Here is a 16,800-nt window from a genome sequence, read left to right as displayed (position 1 = left end):
CACGCATGGGTGACCCACCCATGCACCTGGAGAAATGCTGCCCTGGGGGTTAAACAGCCTCCACTTTCTTCATCTCTCGGGACCCTCGGGAAGGCATTCCACAAAGCAGAGAGAATTCTGGAAAAAGGGCTGCATGCAAGTGCTAACGCAGGGAAGGCAGGGAGGAGGTATCTGCTGTTCACCTCCCACTTTTCAGAGACAAGATCAGTGTGGTGGGCCTGTGCAAGGGGAGAGGTAACTCTGGGAAGGAGCTGAGAAGAGACTGGGACAGCCAGAGTGATCTAGGTGGTGAGGGAATAGGGTGGGAAGGAAGGTAACACTGTAGGTAGCAGGAAGGAGCGGGAATCTTCAGATTTCAGAGCTCAAGGGGAACAATGTGCTCACCAGAGGCCAGAATTTACCCCAGGAGACCAGGATTTTAGGTCCAGCCTTGCTTTGCACCAGCTGAATGACCAGCCCACAAGCATCGCTCCAACAAAGGGCTATGAGGACCAAATGAGATGCTGTTTGGAAAAGTACAACTGGAAAGCATTGTACAAATGCTGGGTATTGCTATTACACTGACTTGGCCAGTTCTTTATTTTACAGATGAGAAAACAGACCCAGAGAGGGCTGGTGACTTATCCAAGATTGCCCAGCTTGCTAGTAGCAAGGCAAGAATAGAGCTCAGATCTTCTGACTTCTGTCCAAGGCAGACACAGTTACCTTTTGTAGATCCCACAAAGGCAAATAATCCCACCTTTCCCTTGTCCCTGGCATGGAAAGCTGGACAAATGAGCCACTCACCCTCTACAGCCTTCAGGGCCCGTCTGGGCTGGGTCTCCAGATGTGTTCATCTTCTCCTGTCTTCTAGATCACAGGTCCCAGAAAGACTGCTGTCCATTGAGCTGCCTGCACTGTGTAGCCACCCCCCTGACTCCTCCTCTTCCTGACTCCTAAAGACCTGCTCACACCCACAGTCCCTCATAAAACTGGTGGCTGAGTTGGTCTAGAAAAATCCCAACCAGAAAGCATGGAATGCAATGGGGCAAGAGTTTTATTAGGAAGGATGAGCTGTCTTCCATCTGGCCCAGTATCTTCTCTTTCCTTTCCTCAAAAATACTATGGTGAAGCTAGGTTATCTAGGAACATACTGTGAAAAAAATCACCAACAACTCCAGGCAGGCCCTGCTTATAAGTCAAGCAAGACTTCACCAATAACAATAATATCAATTATCAACAAAAATGTTTAAGCACTTATTCTGAGCCATGCACTGTGCTAAGAACTTTGCACGTATTGCTCAGTTTAATTCGTAACACAGCCCTATCTGGTGGGTGTTGGCATCATTCTATTGATTAGGGAAGTGAAACAGAGAGGTGAAGTAATGTGTCCAGTGGGCTCAGCACAAATTTTACAACTACATTGGGCTGACTGTGGAGATTGTATAGTTAACCACCCATGGAGCTATACTCAGTCTCAACATATTGTGTACAACTATATTGAAACAGTCACCTGCAGAGGTTCCTAGCCCATAGAGCCTAGGGAAAAAAGTGGGACCTGCAAGCTATTTTGTTTTAAACTTAAGGGAAATTGTATAATTACTTAGGTAATACTGCTCTGCGATTAAAATTCAAAGCGTTTATACTTTTTGTTTTGCCTGGAGAGAGATCAGCTTTGGCTGATAACCCTGGCCATCTGGTTTAGATTGGGATGTCCTAGTGGTGATTTTAGATGTCTCTGGTTAATTTCCAAAATCAGGGAAATGATTAGTTATCATTATGGTTTTGTTTTAAAGCAGAGTGCTACAAGAAATTTCTCCCAGTATGTGGCTCATGGTGGGGGTACCCTAAAGGGATCCTTTGGTGCTGGCCATGTCAAGTCTTCTGAACCAGCAGGGGCTCACTGGAAGCCTCTTTGCTGTCACTCACATATTTTTCTACCCACAGATTCAGCCAGTTCTCATTTGTTTGGGGCCAGTCCCAAGACAAGTTCTACAGAATTTCAGTGATCTTTTGGTAATCTCTGGAAATGGGGTGCTCCCATGCCTGGATAGCAGCAATTTTGGAGGCTACTTTGACTGTTTCAATAGTTTTCCTGGCAAAGTAAAGAGAGAAATACAAACACATTTCATTAAATCAGTTCAGGAATAATATGTAGGAAACAGAAAATTCTTTTGAGGAAATAAGCCAAGCAGTAAATATGAATTATACTTTCAAGTTAAGGCCAGTTAAGGGAAAAAAGCAAGAATGAGAAGATGTGAGACAGAGCTGCTGGTACCCACTGTAATTGTAACTATCTGTGTGTGTCTCTTTCTGTCCCTCTGGACTGTGAGCCCCTAAAGGCAAGATCTGTGCCTCATTAGTTTTGAATCCCAGGAAACTAGCACAGTGCTCACTATATCATGGGCATTCCATGTATGTTTGTGGAATGAATAAACCTGCCTCAATTCAACAAATACTTAGGAAACACTATATCCAGGCCCTGATTGTATATACACAGACAAGTAAGATAATCCAGCATGGTAAATGAAGATACAGAAGTGTGTTGTGAGACAGCATTGGGAAGGGAGAACCGAGGAGACTTCCCAGTGAAAGTGACTGATCTGTAGTGGGTTTTAGAACATGAGTAGGAGTTTGCCAGGTGGAAACGGAAAAGGACATTCTGGGCAGCTGGAAGATCGTGTAAGAAAGGCATGAAATGAGAATGCATTCTGTGTCCTGGGAACTATAAGCAGTTCAGGTAATGACCTGGAGACGCACACATTTGAAAGCAGAACTGGAGCAGGGAGCAGGAGTCAGGTCATGACAAATTTGGCAGGAAGAGAGCTAAAAGGCCTAGGATTACCTAGGAGCTAGGAAGCCAGTAAGCAATGCTAAGCAATGGAGCAACACATCAATACTTGCCAAAGTTCTAACAACAATCTAGTTCATATCCTAGTATCTGGACAAAATGCAAGTTTTTACAAGGGAAGTAATAAACATGAAAAAAAAATTTTTTTTTTTTTGAGATGAAGTCTCACTCTGTTGCCCAGGCTGGAGTGCAGTGGCATGATCTTGGCTTACTGCAACCTCCGTGTCCTGGACTCAAGCGATTTTCCTGCCTCAGCCTCCCTAGTAGCTGGGACTACAGGCATGCACCACCAGGCCCAGCCAATTTTTGTATTTTTAGTACAGGTGGGGTTTCACCATGTTGGGCAGACTGGTCTCGAACTCCTGACCTCAAGTGATACACCTGCTTCAGCCTCCCAAAGTGCTGGGACTACAGGTGTAAGCCACCGCACCTAGCCAGAAAATGTATTTTTAAAAGAGTCTTTTTTTCTAACAAAACTTTTGGAAGGAGAGATTTTTTTCTCTCAATGACACTTTTTTATAATTACACAAATTATAAACATTAATTATTAGGCCAAGGTTTGTGGATCACTTGAGCTCAGGAATTCGAGACCAGCCTGGGCAACATGGCGAAAACCCATCTCCACCAAAAATACAAAAACATTAGCTGGGTGTGGTGGTGTGCACCTATAGTCCCAGCTACTCAGGAGGCTGAGATGGGAGGATCACTTGAGCCCAGGAGGCAGAGGCTGCAGTGAGCCAAGATCACACCACTGCACTCCAGCCTGGGTGACAGAGTGAGACCCCATCTTGATTTTAAAAAATAATAATTATTATTATTTAAAAATCAGAAAAAAGCCTAAAAGCACCAAAAAAAGAGTAAAAATCGGTGTAATCCACTTGCCCAGATTAAAATCACTGCTAAAATGGAATGTTTGTTTATTTCTAGTTGCATGCAGAAGGTAGCCCAGCGTGGGATTCAGAGTGGGGTTGTGTCTGACAAGCTCACTTGCCTGAGCTAGTTTGCCTTGTTGAGGCCGATTTGCCACTGAGGAGGAAGTTGGATTGGGGGGCTTCAGATAGTTCCTGGGGAACAAGGGAGAGTGTGAGTCTCTTCTCCAGCTTTGCCCTGGAACTCTGATCTGAGACCCTGAAGAAAGAAGGTGGGGGGCTCTCCCTAATTTTGCAGGGAATTTGGTGTGGTTCTGGTATTATTTGGTTATTCAGGGGTCGTGAATTTTGGAGGCCCAGGAGAGAGCCCCTGCACTGGGAGGTGCTTTCCAAAGAGACACAAACTATGGGGCAATGGAAGAAGAGATCCCCTCCAAAGGCTGTCAGAGTGACCGGATGTGAGTGGCCGGCTTGTGAGTGCCTGTGAGGTGCCTACCCAGGAAATAGCTGGGGAGAACTGACAGTTGGCTGAGGGAGCCTGAGACCCTGCCATCAGCCAAAGGGGTACATCCATGCTAATGTCCCTTCCTTCACACCCACAAGCTGGAGCCAGAAAAGTAAGAAGTGGTCACTCGGGACTTCTGGTTGAGATGCATCAAGTTTACTCTGAGTTCACCCTTTGAGACCTCCCCATCTGTGCCACACACAAAGCGATGAGAGATAAAGTCTTTTTTTTTTTTTTTTTTCAGATGGAGTTTGGCTCTTGTTGCCCAGGCTGGAGTGCAGTGGTGTGATCTTGACTCACTGCAACCTCCACTTCTGGGGTTCAAACGACCCTCCTGCCTCAGTCTCCTGAGTAGCTGGGATTACAGGTGCCTGCCGCCACTCTCGGCTAATTCTTTGAATTTTTAGTAGAGATGGGGTTTCATCATATTGGCCAGGCTGGTCTCTAACTCCTGACCTCAGGTGATCCACCTGCCTCGGCCTCCCAAAGTGCTGGGATTACAGGTGTGAGCCACCGCGCCCGGTTTAAAAGACTGCCTGCTCTTGAAAAATAGACTAACATCTCTATTGACCAGAGATAAGGCAGAAATATGCAATGGCAAGTGAAACTGAAGCTACAGTCCTGCGCAGCTCCAAGTCCAGAGGCAAGTAGAGGCTGCTGCAGGTGAAGGGATGTGAATCCCTCATCTGAGGGTGCAGCTTGTGGCTGCAGTGAGCTCCAAGAATGAAGTATTCAGACAATTCCAGCTGAGCAGGGCGGGGAGCAGCTCCTCTGAGAGAGTGCCGCTCCAAGGTCTGTCCACCGAGTATTTATTGAGAGAGCTTGTTTAAACTACAATTCAAACAAAAGGCATCCACCAGGCGGCTCTTTGCAGTTGGGCCATGAGGCACATATGGCCTTGGACATACACATAGACCATAGTCTCAGGAGGCTCCTTACTACACATTCCTTTCCTTGCCCTGTTTTCAGGGTCAAGAAGTTTCAGTCGCATGCACAAACAACATGCACACAGTGCCTCGGTACTTTTCCATTCCTCGACCTCAAATGCCTTGTACATAAGCTTGAATATATTGCCATGCACCCTCCACAGAGGGGACCCTGCCTATGGCAGAGCACTGAAAAGAGCTAGGACTGGCCATTGTTGGGACAATGATTTATATCTTATATCTAGGAGAGAAGAAGAAATTGACAAAGCCTGATAGTGAAGAAGTAGACTAGGCCAACTGCTCCTTGGTGATTGGACCCACAATAGCCTCAGGATTTTCATGGACAGGAGCCTTGAGACACCAATACAAGGCCAGAATTGAACTAGGGAGCCCAGGAGGTGGGGTGAAAGCTACCACAAAACTTTTAAATGAGGACTGAACACTAACATGCACATGCCTCCACACACGCACGCACGCATACCCACACATGCACTCACACAATTACCATTCAAGGTGAACCAGTAAGCTGGCATTCCAAAAGATCTGAAAAAGAATATCAAGAATGCTAAGAAAGACAGCCAATCAAACCAAAAATAGGGAGAAGAACTCATACTTTAAGAAGTGGAAATCATAGACTTTAAGCATGTTTAGAATCCTCAAAAAAGAAAGGAAAGAAAAACATGCATTAAAAAAATAATAAGAACTTGTAAGATGGGCAGCACTGAAGTGAAACAGCCATTCACGAAAAGATATTGTATGATTCCAATTACATGAGGTACCTGGAGGAGTCAAATTCATAGACTCAGAAAGTAGAATGGTGCTTACCGGAGGCCAAGGGAAGAGGGGAATGGGGAGCTACAGCTTAATCATACAGTTTCAGTTTTGCAAGACGAAAAGAGTTCTGAAGATAGATGGTAGTGATGGTTGCACAATGTAGTAATACAACAAAACCAGGAAGTATTAACTTTCTGAAGCCTTTTGACATAGCCAAATAGCTTTCCAAGAATTGTGAAACAGCTGAAGGTGAAAAAAAAAAGAAACTATTCTGGCCGGGTGCAGTAGCTCATGCCTGTAATCCCAGCACTTTGGGAGGCTGAGGCAGGTGGATCACCTGAGGTCAGGAGTTTGAGACCAGCCTGGCCAACATGGTGAAACCCCATCTCTACTAAAAATACAAAAATTAGCCAGGCATGGTGGCACATGCCTGTAATCCCAGCTACTCGGGAGGCTGAGGCAGGAGAACTGCTTGAACCTGGGAAGTGGAAGTTGCAGTGAACCAAGATTGTGTCACTGCACTCCAGCCTGGGTGACAGAGCAAGACTCTGGCTCAGAAAAAAGCTACTCTGAATAAAGTGTTTATAAACGATATGTGCACAGGTGTAAAGTAGGCTCACTTCTTTTCCCGATCTATCCATGCTGAGTCCAGGGATAGAGAACGATTTCTATGCCCTATTTCTTAATGGACTCCACCCTAAACTCAGTAATTTTAGCTAACAAACAACAGCTAAGTTTAAAAGATCACCTATTGAACTAAAATACATATTTCTGGCATTTAACTGGCTATCTGTAAACCCTTTTATAGGAGAAATTTAAATCTATGAAGGAAATTTCCATTTGTAAAGGTGTCTGAGAGGGAGGGCTGGGTCACTAGAAACTGTTACCATTGTTTGAAATTTACATAACAGGTCTTTGTTACGGCGCCTATCCTGGCCATCTTGTCTTAACTGGGCCTTTACATACAACCTTTTTTCCTTGGTTTAAGCAAATGATGGTACAATATTTAGGCCCAAACAGAGCTAAGAACAGGTCTTAGCTCTATTCTTTTGAGATATACATTTTCTACCTTGTTTAACCTGTTGAGTCATCTTTTTAAAAGGCAAATTGTTGCATAGCTAACAATTGCTTAGGGCAATAAAACAAGTAATTAAAAGATTAACAGTCTAAATGGGGGAAAAAACTAAAACCTGGCAAGTAAGAATTACTTATAAAAACTATAAGATCTGCTTCTGTTTGTGTCTGTATGACTATATGTCACTATGTGGCATGTGTATATGATAATATTTGATAAATAAAGCTAGATTTTAAATGTTAGTAAAATAGAAATGGCTCCAAAATTATCAGTTAAATATAATTCAGACATTTTTGCCTGGGTTTACTGGTCAGACAGGCTTATGCTGCCTTTGTTACATGTTTTAAGGTCATAATACTACTGCTTCTGTAATATTTTTGATATTTGTTTGATTTGACTTTGAGCTTACATTTTGAGTTTTAAACACCTGGATTCTGAATAGGTCATCATGGTGAGGCCTGTTTATATATAAAGTTTTGGTGCCTTTATATATAAACAAAAGGAATAGCACTCAAATATAAAATTTTCTTTTTAATTCTCAGCAAGGCAAGGTACTTCTATATAGAAAGGTGTGCCCTTACAGATGCAAAAATGGTGAGTGCACACTCAGACAAGGGAGGGGAAGGGGTTCTTATCCCTGATGCACATGACCCCTGCTGCTGTGTTGTTCCCCTATTGGCTAGGGTTAGACTGCACAGGCTAAACTAATTCCGATTGGCTAATTTAAAGAGAATGATGGGGTGAGTGCTTTGGCGGGAGTCAGGGCAGAGCAGGTAGCAGGTAATCAGAATGAGTTACGGTGGAGCAGGTGATTGGAATGAGTCAGGGTGGAGTAGGTGATTGAAAAAGATTGCTTTATGAGGAAGTTAACTTTAAAAGTAGAAGGCAAAGAATTGAACATATTGACATATTAATTCTCTGAAAAGAAATTTAGAACTCATATCTAACAGGCCTGGGAACATGTTCTCAGTGCCTAGACTAGCAGCTATGAGGCAGAATCAAGCCTAATATGGCCCCTTCTTCTCTGCCCCAGCTTTACCTCCTGGCTATTCTGAGAGGGGTCTGATCCTCCAGGCACCATCTTCACAGCAATGTCTTCTGTCTTGAACTTTATACCTGGTATATAAATTCAGGACTCAGGCCCTCCTCTTTATAGCTATCCTGGGTGCTGTGTAGCTACTTGAGACCCAGGATGACTAAAAAAGACATTAGGGAGGGTACCTGTGTTATAGTTCCAAAATTACTTTCAAAAACTTAAAATATTAAATTATATTATGTTAGATAATAGATCATTATAAAGTATCTGACTCATTTTAAGGTTAAAATACCAAAATATTAATTAAACATAAGTTTATATACTTTGGCATCTTATTTTTATACGGTATTAAAAAGCTAAATATATTTAAATGTAATAAACAGTAATTTGAAGAAACCCCTTTCTAAAAAATTATAAAATGGTTTTCATCTACAAATACTGATATAAGACAGTTCAAAATTACTTCCTAGAATTTGCACTAGAAATTAGGGTTACTAAGAGTTAAAATTATTGAAAATATATGTAATCAGAACCACTAGATATGAGAAAAACAATTTTTTATACAATGTGTAAACAACAGAAAGACATGGTTTTGATAAAAAGTTATAAAGGCATAAAATATATTTGTTAAAACAATAATATTTTCTGGTTTAAAAGTTACTTAAAAGTTGTTTCAAATTTAAAAAATAGATAACACTAGCTAATGCAAAGAATTGAGAAGAGAAAATATTTTAAAAATCATAAGAGATTATAAAAGGTTTATAAAAATCTGTTGTGGTCAAAAGCTAACTAAGATTAGATAGATTTATTTATAAGGCTTATTAAAATTAATTTTAGTGTTAATAATACATAAATACAAAAGTAAAATTCAGTTTTCGCTTTTAAACAAAAATTTCATGTAGTATTAATAAGTCACAGTAAAATATTTTTGTTCACCTTTTCTATAAACTGAAAAAAAGAGAAAGAGGGAGAGTGGAGAGAAGAAAAGAAATATTCTGACTCATGCTGTTTTTCTTTGATTGGAAAACTGAGTCTCCTCTCTATTAAAGAGTAAAGGTTTTTGCTTTGTAAAATCTTTGAATTATCACTTTGGCTGAATAAATAACTATTATTTAATAGTGACCTGTGATCCTATTTTGATTGTTTTAAACCTTTTATATATTTGATAGATTTCCCAAATCAAATTTAAAATTTAAAATTGTCTTTTTTTTGGCCTCAAACTAACTTTGTGATGCTATAGAGAGCCCCCGCAGCATCCAACAAAGAGATAAACAGGATTAATTAGTATATTAAATTCCAGGGGAGGCATTGTCAAATAAGAAATGATGTTTAACCTTCTTCAAAATAGATTTTTATAAATATGTTATTAATATATGTTACAAAATTGTATGGGATTCCTAAAAATCTGATATATCTGGGTATATTCTATCACTTATAATTATGGTTATATTAAATTATTGTAGGTATAAAAAGTAAAAAATTTGCTCTTCAAAGTTCCCCTTCTTGTTAAAGAATAAATCATAAGTGTTAGAAATAATAGTTTCTTTTAAAGATTAACTTTCTTCAAGCCTCCTTGCTTTGTGCTAATAACTCTTTGTTAAGCCCTATCCTATGTAACTGTTGGACATGCTCACAGGCACATCCAAGCTCACAGCCTACGCCCCTTCCTTATATGGAAATGTTATTGCTTCCTTAAACCTTTTGTAAGCAACTTCTTTGTTCTTCCTTGCACTTACCTATTTAGCAAAGTTTTAGGCTATTAGCAAATCGGGTATCAGTTTAAGACTGTGAGGTCCCGCTCTAGCCAATGGATGCAGGACAAAGCAGTAAGGACAACCCAAATGCGTAAGGGATAAATACGTCTGCTTTTCCTTTGTTCAAGTGTGCTCTTGCCATTTTTCCATCTGTGATTAAGCAACGTTTCTGCAGAAAGTAAAGATGGCTTTGCTGAGAGATCTTTTGTCTCTGTGCTGACTTTTCTTTGTGGCACCGATTATCTATCTCTAACAATTTTGGTATTTCTAACAGTAGGTCACAAAAATGATCAAATTTCTTTGTCTATTGTGTCTTTCACTATGACCATTTTAAATCACTTTTATAGTTAATTGCTTAATTCTGATGCAGTTTCTGTAAACTCTTCACAAACAAAGTAAAATCCTAGATCATTGTGTCTTCAAGGAGGTTCATAAAAAGGATGAGAAGGACGCTGAAAAGCACTCTTAAATATTGGTTTTTGGTCATTTTAGGATCATATCATTTGGACTGGGTAAGAATTCCCAGAACTCCAAGAAAGGAGCTGGCTTATAAAACTGCTAATGCAAGCAGGACAAGAATTAATTGAATACCAAGAAAACACTCTTCCAGATTTTCATGCTAAATCAACCAGTACTAAAGTTTAGATATGCAATTTAAATAAACTCCATGGTCCAAGCCGAATTACTTATGATAACTCATCTACTAAACAGTGCTATGCACCTAAATTGTAGAAACAAAATTGGTATTTAAGAGGATATAAGTCTAACATTAAGCATGGACTAATGGAGAGCCTGGACAGCTGCCTGGTCCTTCCTGAGTCCCTAAAGCTTCCATTATTAAAAGTTCTGCATTCCATGACTCATCACGGAAGAGACAAAATAATCCAAATGAAACATATATGTATATATATTTACCTGATTGGCCATTTAAACATTTATAGAGGGATTTCATTCATCAGTTTCAATGCATGTTTTCTGGTTACATAAAAGCTTTCCTATGCAAGAGGGATGATGTATAAACAGCAGCTAAAAGGTTATTAGGAAATGTGTTTTCCTTATGGGGTATTCCTGGACAAATCTCCAGTGATAGAGGTACTTGCTTTACTGAACAAGTTGTATAATAGTTAAATAAGGTATTACTGACACAACAGCATTAGGCAAAGCCAGCTGAATTGACTGGATTGCCTTGGTCAAAAATATTGTGGATTCATGACAATCAGATCCACTTCCAGTGGAATAGTCACTGTAATGCCTATGCACCTAGTAATAGAATTTCATGTATCTTCTGCTACTAAACTCTGATATGACTAAATGCTGCAAGGCTTTACTACATTGTGCCAAAGTGTATTTTCACCAGATAAAAGAAGCTTTTCATGGTCCTCAGAAAACATGGACAATCAAACCCTTCACAATCTCACTCACTCTCTAACTCCTCAGCTTGTCTCTTCATTTAATCTTTATGTTAAAGATTGGATCTTTCATAGAGAGATTGGATCTTCTGAAAAATGACATCAGAGAAAGACTGCCCTACCCACACTGCAAAAAAACTCAGGACCTTAACCTTTGGGTTCATAGTTTCACAGCTCAGAAGGGCCTGTCCAGACTCTTGGAACCATACACCCATTGGAGACATTAAGGTAAAGCTAACCAGCTTCTCACTAGAAGCAGATAGCATCCTAGACGTCAACAGCCTTTTCCCAAGATCATGGATCAAGGCTTCTCTGCTATCACAAGACTATCGTCTCTCATTTTTTTCCTTGCTTATCTCTCTATGAACAACAGAACTAAAAAGGGGATCTCTTGTGTTTACTCATGGGGTATACTTTTCTTTGCAAGGGATTTTACAGCCAACCTTATACATGAATAGCCTTATGCCCTAGTAGACAGAAGACAAAGGGCCAATGTGGGTAAACAAATTTTAATGATACTCTGGTGATTCATAGTCAGAAACAGAACACTGATCCACTCCTCTTAACCTACATCATGGGTTAAAGAGAACATTGCCAGCATAGGTTAAAGAGAACATTGTTTGGAGGCCTTCACTCTTCTGGATGGACAAGATTTGTTAAGTCTCTTTTTCCATGGTTTGGAGTAAATGAGACAATAATTCAAAATTTCTCCCTTGTAAATAGGCTCTATAGCATATTCTGCTACAAAGCCTATGGTTACACAGTAGACTTTAAATTCTCTTGCTAAAGTTGTGCTGAATAATAGAATCACTCTAGATTACCTCCTTGCTAAACAGAAAAGTATCACTTTAGATTACCTCCTTGCTAAACAGAAAAGTATCTGTGCAGTTGCTGACACTTCTTGTTACACATGGAGGAATACATCAAGTATTATGGAAATTCAATTGTAAGGGATTAATGAAAAGGCTGCTTGGTTAAAACAAGTAGACTCTTTATCTAGCTTGTTATTTAATCTATTTAATTTTAGTTGGTTTCATTCATGGAGACCCTGGTTACGGAGCACATTCTAAACTCTTGATATTATCCTCTTGATAGTCATAAAGGTAACCTCCCTGGTGAACTGTATTCTCTCAAAAGTTTTAAATGTTTGCATACAGCCATCTGTAAAGATTCAAATTATCTCTCTTCAACTGGACCAACAAAAATTCAAATAAATGTGTTATCATAAGGACACCGTAATCTATAAATAATGTGCTGAGACCAAAAACCCAAAATGATGGTACCTGAGAGTGGTGTTAAAGACCTGTTAGTTATACTCTCACTTAATTGAGAACTTAACCAAAGGGAGGCCATTCTTTCGAATTGATTTTGTGAACTAGGCCCCAGCTGACAAGATCAAAACAAAATGGAGTCATTCATGCTAAATGCAAAATAATCAAATTGAAACTTTAATACATCCTAAAACAGATCAAATTTTGTTTTTCTCCAGTAAATAGGAGATTCCAGTACAAGGAAGTGTCCTCTACTCTAATCCTTACTCGCCTTAGAGAACACACTGTTCTGATTATTTCCCAGTGGGATTTGAGATGAAGTAAATACATTTATGATGGCAACGAAGTGATATCAATGCCTGAAATTTTGGTCAATGTCTCAATTTTGTGGGGGGAATTGTTAAGTTTAGCCTAAAGCTGCCTCCTTACCTATTTTAAGTTTGGCCCTAAAGGTTTCTCCATACATAGTAAACTGCAACCTAACTGAATGTGTGAACAAACTATAACCTATTCTTGGCCAATGGTCAACTATAACCGAGTTTCAGCCAATCAAAGGTGGCTAACTGTTCAAATTTTGTTCAAGAAAAGCAAACCCCCAGTTATAACCAATCCAGCTGTTTCCGTACCTCATTTCTGTTTTCTGAACCTCATGCTCTTTATTCTGTCCATAAGTCTTCAACCACACAGCAGCGTCAGAGTCTCTCTAGTTGTATTCTGGCCCTGGGGCTGCGTAATTCACGAATTGTTCTTTGCTCAATTAAGCTCTGTTAAATTTAATTCATCTAAGGCTTTCTTTCAACAAATAGTTGCTGGGCTATAGTAGCCACACAATTGCTATTAGGTGAATGAAGTGGGCTAGCTGCAGCAGCACCCTACAGAGGACGCCCCCACTCCAGTCAACTGCTTACAATGCCCCTGTCCAGTTCTAAGGAGCAATCAAGAGAGGTGCTTCCACTCCCAGGCTGCTAACTCACTGCATGATCTGGGCAAGGTCACCTTCTCTCTACAGGACCCAGTACTTCGTCTGCTCAATGGAGATTTTCTTCCTTTGCTCCCTGCCTCGGGACACTGTGTAAGAGCAGACATAGGGATATATAGAACATGTATTTTTTGTTTGTTTGTTTTTGAGATGGAATCTCACTTTGTCACCCAGACTGGAGTGCAATGACATGATCTCAGCTCACTGCAACCTCCACCTCCCAGGTACAAACAATTCTCCTGCCTCAGCCTCTCGAGTAGCTGGGATTACAGGCGTGTACCACCATGCCCAGCTAACTTTTGAATTTTCAGTAGGGATGGGGTTTCACCATGTTGGCCAGGCTGCTCTCAAACTCCTCTCCTCAAGTGATGCACCCGCCCCAGCCTCCCAAAGTGCTGGGTTTACAGGCGTGAGCCACCGTGCCTGGCCAGCATTTGTTTGTTTTGTTTTGTTTTGTTTTGTTTTTTAAGCCCAAACAGTTGTCTTTGTCTGAGAGACTCAGAAGGAGCTGTTTACTGGCAATTTGCTGAAGAGAAATTTTCCTTGTGGAGGTCTGACAACCAGTGTGGCATCCCTTGGGGCCAAAAAAATATGCAGAAGCTCTGTCTTTCTGGAGATGTAACTGGAGTTTATTCTAATGAGATGAAATGTGGCCTACCCCTGCCCCCTCAAATGACCTTCTCATGGAAATCAGAGCAGGTAAGATTCTCTAAGATCATTCCAGACAAGTTCTATTATTATTTTGAACTTATACACAAGATTTCAGAGGAAATTAAGTTTTCATCAGTTTCTTCTTATCTTGTTTGTTTAAGCCCTGGAAGCCTGGAACATGTCTTCTTTCTCTTGTATCCCCTGAGAGCTTGGCTGGCAGTAGCAGCTCCCTCAGCAGCTACTGCTTTGGTTCCGGTCAGTTTCCTGTTCCCTGGATCACCATCCCTCATCTTGAGGAAAATATGGAGATGGCAAAAATTCTGTCTGCTTCGGGAGGAGGTTCTGCAGGGAGCTCTGGGGTCACGGTGAGCAATCCCCTGAGTAAGAAGACAGCTCTCGGTTGCAAAATGCGTATATGCAAACACATCCCAGGAAATCCCAACCAGACCCCAAGCAGGTAGACATTCTGAGGCTCCATTTGTCAGACAGAGAAACTGGAGACAGAGTGGGTGAGTCACTGAGTTAGCTCACAGAGTGAGCTGAGGGGCCCAGCCTGGACCACAACACTCAGCCCCACTAGCACCTGCTCAGGCTCCCTTCTTCCTATGGCAGAGACACAGCCTCTGTTTGAACTTGCCTTGCTCACTCCCAGAATAGAGCCTTTGCAGCAACTGCCTCTCCTGTGGGATGCCTCTGAGGGTTCTCAGCACTCAAGAGTCAGCTAAAAGCCCACCTCCTCCTGGAGGCCCCTCCTGCTACCTCCAGCCCTGAGTTACAATAAATTCCTGCCGCCTTTACTGTTTGCAACACAAATGTGACCTGACATGCTGTGCTGTCATCAACATCTTGTGCCCTTGCTCTGTGTGGTAACTCGGTCCTTGGGTCATCATTATGCTTTACGTGTGTGGTGTGTGTACCTCATCTCCCCAGCTAGCAGGTCAGCTCTAGATAGGCAGGAACCACCTCCACCCATTCACAATTTCATTCATGCATTCATTTAAGAAATATTCTCTGCTATTCCAAGGATAAATCAATAATTAAGCAAGACGTGCTTCCAGCCCTCGCAGTGCTTAGAATTCTTATTCCCTGCAGGACCCAGCATAACCTGCTTGTAGCCAGCAGGCACGAGTTAACAGGGACAGCCTCTGGCCAACAAGTTCCAGCAGTGTCTGTCTCTTTGATCTGGTCAAAGCCCTGCAAGGACTATTTTTAAGTAGAAAAGCAGGAAGGACCACAGAGACAGAGGCTGTGGAACAGCTTTTGAATGTAATGCATTCGTAGAAAGGAATTCCTTTAGGCCCTGCTCCTGGGATACATCAGGAGCCCCACCCATAAAAGGGTGGAAGAGCCCTTATGCCCAGAATAGACCTCTAAGCTGTAACCAAAAATAAAATTCTGAGGCTCCTCCAACTATCTGAATGGACTTTCTCCTCTGCCAGGGCACTTTTAAAATTTAACCTGAGAGACTGGTTCAAGCCATGATGTGAAGTGGGGGCTCTGACATGGCTTATTATACGTCTCTGGCTCCAGCATTAACAACAACATAGACCTGATGTCTGATGAGAAGCATTTATAGTCTATTCTCTCTGAAGCCTGCTCCCTAGAGGCTTCAGCTGCATGATTAAACTTTAGTCTTGGCCAGGTGTGGTGGCTCACACCTGTAATCCCCACACTTTGGGACGCTGAGGTGGGTGGATCGCCTGAGGTCAGGAGTCCAAGACCAGCCTGGCCAACTTGGTAAAACCCCATCTCTACTAAAAATACAAAAAAATAGCTGGGAATGGTGGCAGGCACCTGTAATCCTAGCTACTCGGGAGGCTGAGGCAGGAGAATTGCTTGAACCCGGGAGGTGGAGGCTGCAGTGAGCCGAGATCGCACCATTGCACTCCAGCCTGGGCAATAAGAATGAGATTTCATCTCAAAAGCAAACAAACAAACATAAAAACACTTTAGTCTCCACAACCTCCTACAGCAACCCAGACATTTCCTTTCTACTGATCCCAGGTCTTTAGATAAACTCAACCAATTGTCAATCAAAAAAATTTAAATCTGCCTATAACCTGAAAGCTCCTCCCCCACCTTCGAGTTGTCCCACCTTTCTAGATGGAACCAATGTATTTTTAAAATGTATTTGATTGAAATCTCATGCCTCCCTAAAATGTATAGCACCAAGCTGCACCGCGACTACCTTGGGCACATGGACATATGGACACATGTTCTCAGGACCTCCTGAGGGCTGTGTCACGGGCCATGCTCACTCATATTTGGCTCAGAATAAATCTTTTCAAATATTTTACAGAATTCAATTCTTTTGGGCGACAAGACTCTCTAGGAGATCGCTTTATGGCACAGATGGGGACACTGAGGCAGAGCGGGTTTGTGGCTGATCTGGTACTAAACTGCTAGGACAGTGCTTTCATCCTAGTACCCACTGAGGCATGAATTCCTGCTGAAGGAGAAGAGTTGTTTTCCCACTTAGCAGCTGGGAGTAACCCTGGCACACGGGAGCATATAGGTGGAGAAAATAAAAGAGCATGAGAGAGAGAAAAATAGAGAGAGAGAGGTTCTGGCCATCTACTCTGCCAGGTGTTGGACCAGGGACTGGGGCAGATGGTGACTAACATGTGGTCCTGACCTCGAGCAACTCAGTGGGACAATGAGCTATTTAGCAAGTATGGTTCATGGCCCCATGATGGGTATGGGACCTGGGAGTCAGTGTAA

General features: G+C 41.7%; 1 protein-coding gene across 3 annotated transcripts in view; it reads right to left on the bottom strand.

The window, feature by feature from the left end:
* The window catches only part of NOX5 (NADPH oxidase 5), a 42,609-nt gene extending 41,561 nt beyond the window's left edge, over positions 1-1,048 (bottom strand). For 2 of the 3 annotated variants that reach the window (XM_055363162.2, XM_055363163.2), the window contains exon 1: positions 787-1,042. In XM_055363162.2, the coding sequence (XP_055219137.2) occupies positions 787-836 (50 nt within the window). In that variant the 5' untranslated portion in view covers positions 837-1,042. Of the gene's footprint in view, positions 1-786 lie in introns of all 3 variants that reach the window. The other variant, XM_055363161.2, reaches the window with a different exon arrangement.
* Between the last annotated feature and the right edge of the window lie 15,752 nt (positions 1,049-16,800).

This window comes from Gorilla gorilla, chromosome 16, assembly GCF_029281585.2.
Source record: "Gorilla gorilla gorilla isolate KB3781 chromosome 16, NHGRI_mGorGor1-v2.1_pri, whole genome shotgun sequence".
Lineage (NCBI taxonomy): Eukaryota > Metazoa > Chordata > Mammalia > Primates > Hominidae > Gorilla > Gorilla gorilla.
This window is presented reverse-complemented; position numbering and strand designations above follow the sequence as displayed.